Raw genomic sequence first — 7,083 nt, 5'->3', positions numbered from 1 at the left:
GAGTTCTTAATAATATTAGCCTTTAATTCATGTCAATGGACACGGTATCTTTGCACGGCTTAAAAAAAGAAGGAAGCAAGTGGCTCTAGCTAGCACATATGCCTGATCACTTTGCTTTTCTTTTGTTCCTGTTATGTTTCTCGAGATTCTCTTGTATCGCATCTGAACATGAAATGCTTCAAAACATCAACAGTTACTGTCTTAAGGCAACCACTAATTTTTCCTTAATGTTTTTTGTTAATTTTCAAGTATACAAGTCATCCTCAATATGCATGACTGGTAGGAAGAAATGTCCCCAATTTCGTATTTTGAAAACAAAAATGGAAGCCTCAAGCTCTTCCCTGTCATTTCCTTGATCGACAAATCACACTTTCTAGGTTAATTTTTCTTAGTACACAAGAAGGAAACAATCTAATTAATTTTGAAAACTCTAAACTATTTTTGTTTCTGTTTACCTTCTTTTTCTTCGAGGAAGAAGTCCTATGCCAAGTGAGTTATAAGAGCTAGAAATTCACAAGCTATCGAAGAATAAAACTTCACCCAAAACGTTTTTCTCAGGATACAAATATTCAATATGTCCCTCAACTTAATCTACCCTAATTTTCATGTTGAACCTTACAATATTAGTATTTGTTTTCTCTCTTAAAATCCCATGATATCTTGTTTGAAACTCCAGTTAATTGAAACGTGGAGCTGTACACACACACACACACACACCCATTCCAAGTTAGCAAATTGAATATGATCTTTTCAAATGGCAGGAAAAAACTTTTCAAGCTAAGCTAGTAAACATTATGAACATATTCAGTAGATTTGCGTGCCACTGGAATTGATTTGGTTTAAGAATGTGGTTAACTTCCTTAGAATCATTTCTCTGCATTGAAGCTTTCTCAGCTGCTGATGCAATTTGTATACTGCGATTAAATCTGTTCTGATTTGCTGGCCATGGCTTGTACAGTACATCAGGCAAACCTCTAAATTTCATTTTTAAATCACAGTACGCATTTATTGACTATATAAACTCAAATATAAATATATGTTTCATAACATCTGTAGCAGGATCATGACAAGTGGCTTCTTTAGCACCTACCTTTACCTGTTCCACAACTAGAACATGATTTTAAAATGGCATGGACTGTCTCCAACTTCCTGTCTCCTCAATAAAGTAAGAACTAAAGTCTCAAGTCCAGCAGACCACATGCAATTATATATGGGCTTACATCATGTTATCTGAATGAAAACTATGTCTTAAAAACCCTAATTGATTAAAAGATTAGCTAGGGTTTGACATAAACTGGTGGTGCGAGCTTCACGTCAATCCCGGGCCTGGTTTAATAATTAGTTTGACTGATCTTGCTTGAACAAACATGCTAAAACACATAAAATATGTTGTTGGAAAAGCCCAAATTGTCTGGATATTGGTGAGCGAAAGCTTCCAAACAAAAGATACTGATCACCTAAGACAACCTTAGAATCTCAACAAGGCAGGCTTTAATTTGGTGATGGTATGATCATAGGATTGAACTTCGGCTCTATTACATTGCACGACAAGGATGTTTCAAAGAAGATTATGACCATATTTGCTGAATATATTACTACTATTTTGACCCTTTTGAATGCGTATCACTTTCTGCTAAAAGAACATATATACAAACAATATACGATGTCACTTGTAAGGTTTATACCTATGAGTTGGGCATTTTTTTTTATTCCGTGTCTTGATTTCTCCTTAGATTAAGAATATGTTGAATCAACACTTTCTGGAGAAAAAAAAACAAAAAACAAAATGAACGCAAAGGCACAAAAACCTAAATATATTGAGGTGGGGCTAAAACCAATTTGGTACAATGGTATGGTGACTTGAACCACGCCTTGATTTGCTTTCTTTTTTTCTTTTTAACCTAAAACACATGGATCTTCCTTGAGATGTTACGTGAAATTTGAGTTGATTGATTCTAATTAATCATAGATTTTACTTAAAAGCTAACTTTTTAGCGTTAAAAAAATAAATTTGAAGTAAAATTTACTTGAGACCAAGGAATTTTTTATAATAAATTAAGCACAAGGTTTTCAAATGTCAGAAAAGCTGAGCTCTTCATTTAATTTAAATGACTAAAATCAAATTAACATGATACTACAAAAGAAATCACAGCAAATCAAGCACATAATTCCTTGCCTTCTGCACTGAATCATCCAAAAATCATCAACTAAGACTAACATCATGCTTGTAACAGCAAACGATCTTTATACCTGTTTGTTTAAAAAATAGTTTTTAAAAAATTATTTTTCATGTTTTTATATATTTATTTGTTATTAGAAAAACTAATCAACGAAAAATATTTTCCAATAAATTTTTTTTTTGGCTTAGTTTCCTTTTATTTTGGATGAAAAACACTTTCTAAAAGTTTTGAAAATTTTAAAAATATCATATTATTTATTGATTATATCAAATTTAATCCTCAAACTTTTGATTGTTATATATTTTGTTTTGAATATATTTTTTAATTTTCTCCCTTATAATTTGATTTAATTTGATTTTTATATTAACTTTGGTCTTTATTTTTATGATTTTTATTTGTTTTTCTCTTATCATTTTTTTAATTGAAATTTTTTATCTATCAAATTTAGTCCTCGTTCTTTTAATTGTTACTTATTTATTTGAAATAATTCATGAAATTATAATTATTATTATTTTAATTTCATTATCTTCCAAATTTTTTTATCTATTAGATTTTATTTCTATTATTTTGATTTTTATTTATTTTATATAAAATAATTTATGAAATTATATTTTTTTGAATTTTATTTTCATTTAATTTTTTAATTTGGAAGATTTTTTTTCTCATTATTTTAATAAATTTTAAAAATAAAATAAAATATTAATAAGTTATTTTTCATGATATAACTAAACATTAGAAAATATTTTTTAACTTATATTTTTTATTATTTTAATAAATTTAAAAATAAAATAAAATATTAATAAGTTATCTTTCAAGTTATTTTTTATGATATAACTAAATATTAAAAAATATTTTTCAATTTATTTTTCATGATATTATTAGATTAAAAAAACAAAATTACTTTCTAAAAATTTACTCGATAAATAAAAAACGTCCAAATTTCAGCACAAATGGGCCTTGCTATTGGAATTCATGTTTGGCGGCATGTTATCATTGTCAGTAAAACACTGGTTGACTTTTAGACTGCAAAGTCTGCAATGGAGGAATTTGAATCAATTGTTAGCAAAACGAAACAAAGGAAACCCATCGTCTTAAACAAAACAAAAGTTATGCTTTACAGTCCCATTGATTACAAAGTGACAAAGATTTAAGCTAGCAAGTAAAGAGATTCGCATAGTAATTATTATGTGGAGGCTGAAGGGGAGAGAGTTTAGGACTTGTCTTGCTGTGTTAATTCTAGTAGCATTCCTTTTGTCAAAGATTTTCGCTAATGAGGAAGGTGTGTGTATTCATATATATATGGCTTGTGTTATAGTTTGCTTTATATTATCTTATTCTTTGTGGTTTTTGTTTCTTCTTTTGATCCTAAGTTGGAAGAATAATGTCCAGATAAAAGAAATCTTATTCGTTTTTAGAAGTAAACTGTTCTGTAATTGGGAAGTTTATTTACTTAGCAGAGAAATTTATCATCATCCTGTTAGGACATTTTTATCAAGCATGTATTGTTTATGTACATAGTTTAATTTCCAGGTTTTTCTGTGGTTGTTGCTTGGCTTTATAAGCAGGCGATGCTCTGTATATCTTTCGGAACAATCTGCAAGATCCCAACAATATCCTGGACATTTGGAATCGTACAGACAAGAACCCTGCAAGTGGAATCAAGTTACATGCAACAGCTTGGATAGTGTTGTAAGACTGTAAGCAACTTCATTTTGGCAAATCCTGAATTACCCTTTTCATATATACAAGTGAATCCTGCAATCTTTCATATGTAAAAAGAAATTCATTATGTATGACCATAACCTTTCTTCTTCTGCAGTGATATGGGAAATGCATCATTATCTGGTCAACTGGTTCCACAGCTTGCACTGCTTACAAATTTGCAGTATTTGTAAGTCATTTTTTTTACCATCTGTTAAATCTTACATACCCTTCGCGATCCCTGCATCTTAAACTGCAATAACATTTGGGGTGGGTCTTGACGAGGAAGTGATAGACACCTTTCCATGCTTTCTATCTGGCGTACTTCATTTAATTTCCTCTGCAGTATTGGGCTTTGACGGTATTTATCATGCTCTTCTAGAAGCCGAGACTCATCTTTTCCATTTTATGGTTATGTATGGAAAGATAGAAATAAAATTATTACAATTTTAGGTATCTTGTTAGGTATAGGTGCTTTTCTTCTAGTATTCAGAGCTCTTTATCTTGGAGGTGTATATGGCACCCGGCTTCGGATGGGGATGTAAGAAAAATTACCATTTTGACTCTTAGCCCAAGTTTTATTTTTTGTTATTTACTAAAATCTCTTTATGGAGGAGGAGAAGAAGGATGGATTGTTTGTGTGGATGATTTGGAAGATATAATTGGGGGCATGTATGGTTAAGTTCCATTTGTATATTTGGTGGAATCTAGCTATCTTAACCAAACCCTTTGCATGGGCTCGCCGTGCACTTGTATGGTCCGGGGAGGCTTGTTTGTCTTGTAGTTTAGATGTTTTATCAGTTTTTGGTTTCATTGCTTGTCAGGGAACTTTATGCTAACAACTTAAGTGGACATATTCCTGTTTATCTTGAGAACCTGACGAACTTGGTGAGCTTGGATCTTTACTTCAACAATTTTGATGGTCCCATTCCAGACGCACTGGGAAAGCTGTTCAAACTACGATTCCTGTAAGAGCATTATTTCTTTACTGCACATTCAAATACTTCTTATTTTTTGCTTGCCTGTGAAGTAGTGAGAGAGAGAAAAAAATGCAATTATTCCCATAATTCTCCAGTAAGATTAATCTTTAGTGGAGATCTTGTACTGATATTTATGTTGATTAGCTCTATATCTTTGCTAGCTTATACTGATGTTGTTAAAGAAAAGTTACTTGGAGCTACAACTGGGGAAATAGTTATTTCCTGTACCATTAGACATGATGAACTGCTGTTCAAACATCACCGTGACTCAATGTTTCAAATTTCCATGCAATTGGGACATTGTTTTTCTACTAGCTACACCAAGAATCTCTAGATGTTTCTTATCCCTTGGCACGAGAATGCCAAAGCATCTGCAAACAAATTGATGTGGTGTTTACGGCATCTTAATGACTTAAATTCTCATGAATCAAGTTGCTCAAAATGTTAACTGAAAGTGTGGTTTTTAAGAAACTATTGCTAACACAACCGCCCCACTATTTGATCTGAAATAACAAGCCCTTTAGGAAGGCTAATTGTCCAAAGTCTTTAGCCTTGACAATGTTGTTTTCTAATTGTCCAAGTGATTTTGCAAATTTATTCCCTTGCTTTCTCATTGTATTAGTTTATGAGTTTTATGCTGCGATTACTGATAGTATTGGAACTCAAGATTGTTATCTTTTTGTATGCCAAACTTCCAATAGCCGACTCTACAGCAACAACCTGTCAGGTTCAATACCTATGTCACTGACTAACCTCTACTCCTTGAAAGTCTTGTGAGTTCCTGGAAAAAATTTACAATCATTTCCATTTTCTCGTAGCAGTTAGCACTATTTTGGCTTCAAGGATTAAGATTTCTGAATATTGAATGCAGGGATCTATCCAGTAACCGCCTATCAGGACCTGTTCCACACAATGGCTCATTTTCATTGTTTACTGCCGTCAGGTTTTGTGCCAAGTAAAAGTGATGTAAAGTGGATTTATTTTTCACTAGTGGGGACTGACGAGTCAATGGTTTTTATATTTGCAGTTATGCAAATAACTTGGATCTATGCGGGCCAATTACTGAGAAGCCTTGCCCTGGATCATCCCCACCTGCAGTTTCTAGTCCAGATGGTATGCTCTCTTAATTGATTTATCAATTTTAGATGTGATCCCAGATTAATTAGCCTAATGACCACGAACCACTCACTGTTCTTTGATTATCGGAATTGCTTGTATTCTGTTGTTTCTCTTTTTCCTAACCAGTATAGTTTAACTTCTCAAGTTTTTGGCAGTAAGAACTTCTGTCTTGACAGCCATAAGCCGTTTCCCAAAGTATAGCAAGAGTACCGAGTGGAGTACAGAAGTATGAACCAACAAATTCCTTAAGCACTAACTTTTTATTGCAAGATTTTCACATTTCAGGACAAGACGAGTTAAAAAGAAGAAGATTATCGGCATTATGTTTATTAATGTTCTTGAGATTTTACTGTCGCTTCTGTCTGTTTAAAGCTAAACGACGAGGAGAAATATGCATGAGAAAACTGACTATATAACGCTCTTGTTTTTCATTTCAGGAGACGGTAAGCCCAATATTGGAGCAATAGTTGGAGGGGTGGTTGCTGTGTGGTGTTACTATTTGCTGCTCTGGTAATTTGGTTTGCATGCTGGCGGAGACACAGGAAACCACAAAAGGATTCCTTTGATGAACCTGGTTTACAGTCCACCTAGAAAGCTGATCAATTCATTGGCGGAAATTCATATGATTGGGTTGAGAGCAAAGAACCCCACATTTGAGAAATAAAAGGCAAGAATTGTTTTTTATTTATTTATGGTAGGAGACAGGTCCATGAAAGCCATATTTGCTTGTGCATGTACTTTACTTGTCAGACAATTTGCAGGGACAAAATGTCTTGTGATGGTGAAATAGATCGGCAGTGATAATTTCTTGGTCCAAAGGGATTTTAAACTTGTTTTAGCTTTGTAAACTAGATAAGGTGAAGAACGCACCAGACTTGTGGATTTTTAAGTATACTCGGTGGATTCCTTTGGATTGGTCTCTTTTATGTGCATTGGAGCTGGGCTAGGAACGCTAAAATGTCTATTATTATTTTGCTTTTATTAATTCTCGACCCCCTGTTGCTTTATTGTGCTAGTTTTGTGACAAGTAACACACCATCAGAGATATTTGTCCTGCTTGAATTAGAACAATATTTCTATGACAGGGAACTTTCTGGCAACAA

General features: G+C 32.9%; 1 protein-coding gene across 1 annotated transcript; it reads left to right on the top strand.

Annotated features, from left to right (window-relative positions):
* Window positions 1–3,218: 3,218 nt before the first annotated feature.
* On the top strand, window positions 3,219–7,083 carry LOC133673221 (somatic embryogenesis receptor kinase 2-like). Its single transcript, XM_062093939.1, has 8 exons — window positions 3,219–3,459; window positions 3,746–3,877; window positions 4,000–4,071; window positions 4,706–4,849; window positions 5,563–5,634; window positions 5,733–5,804; window positions 5,889–5,974; window positions 6,418–7,083. Exons 3-8 carry the CDS (start codon window positions 4,004–4,006, stop codon window positions 6,492–6,494), a joined length of 519 nt encoding a protein of 172 aa, XP_061949923.1. The 5' UTR covers window positions 3,219–3,459; window positions 3,746–3,877; window positions 4,000–4,003; the 3' UTR covers window positions 6,495–7,083.

The sequence above is a fragment of the Populus nigra genome, chromosome 14 (assembly GCF_951802175.1).
Source record: "Populus nigra chromosome 14, ddPopNigr1.1, whole genome shotgun sequence".
NCBI lineage: Eukaryota > Viridiplantae > Streptophyta > Magnoliopsida > Malpighiales > Salicaceae > Populus > Populus nigra.
Note: the sequence above shows the minus strand (reverse complement) of the source record. Positions and strands in the feature narration are given on the sequence as shown.

Excerpts from the sequence above, each read along its gene's own strand:
- LOC133673221 (XM_062093939.1), top strand. The coding sequence starts at position 4,004 with ATGGGAAATGCATCATTATCTGGTCAACTGGTTCCACAGCTTGCACTG. Across the intron at positions 5,635-5,732 it reads CTCTACTCCTTGAAAGTCTT|GGATCTATCCAGTAACCGCC; the intron begins GTGAGTTCCTGG and ends TATTGAATGCAG. Across the intron at positions 5,805-5,888 it reads TCATTGTTTACTGCCGTCAG|TTATGCAAATAACTTGGATC; the intron begins GTTTTGTGCCAA and ends TTATATTTGCAG.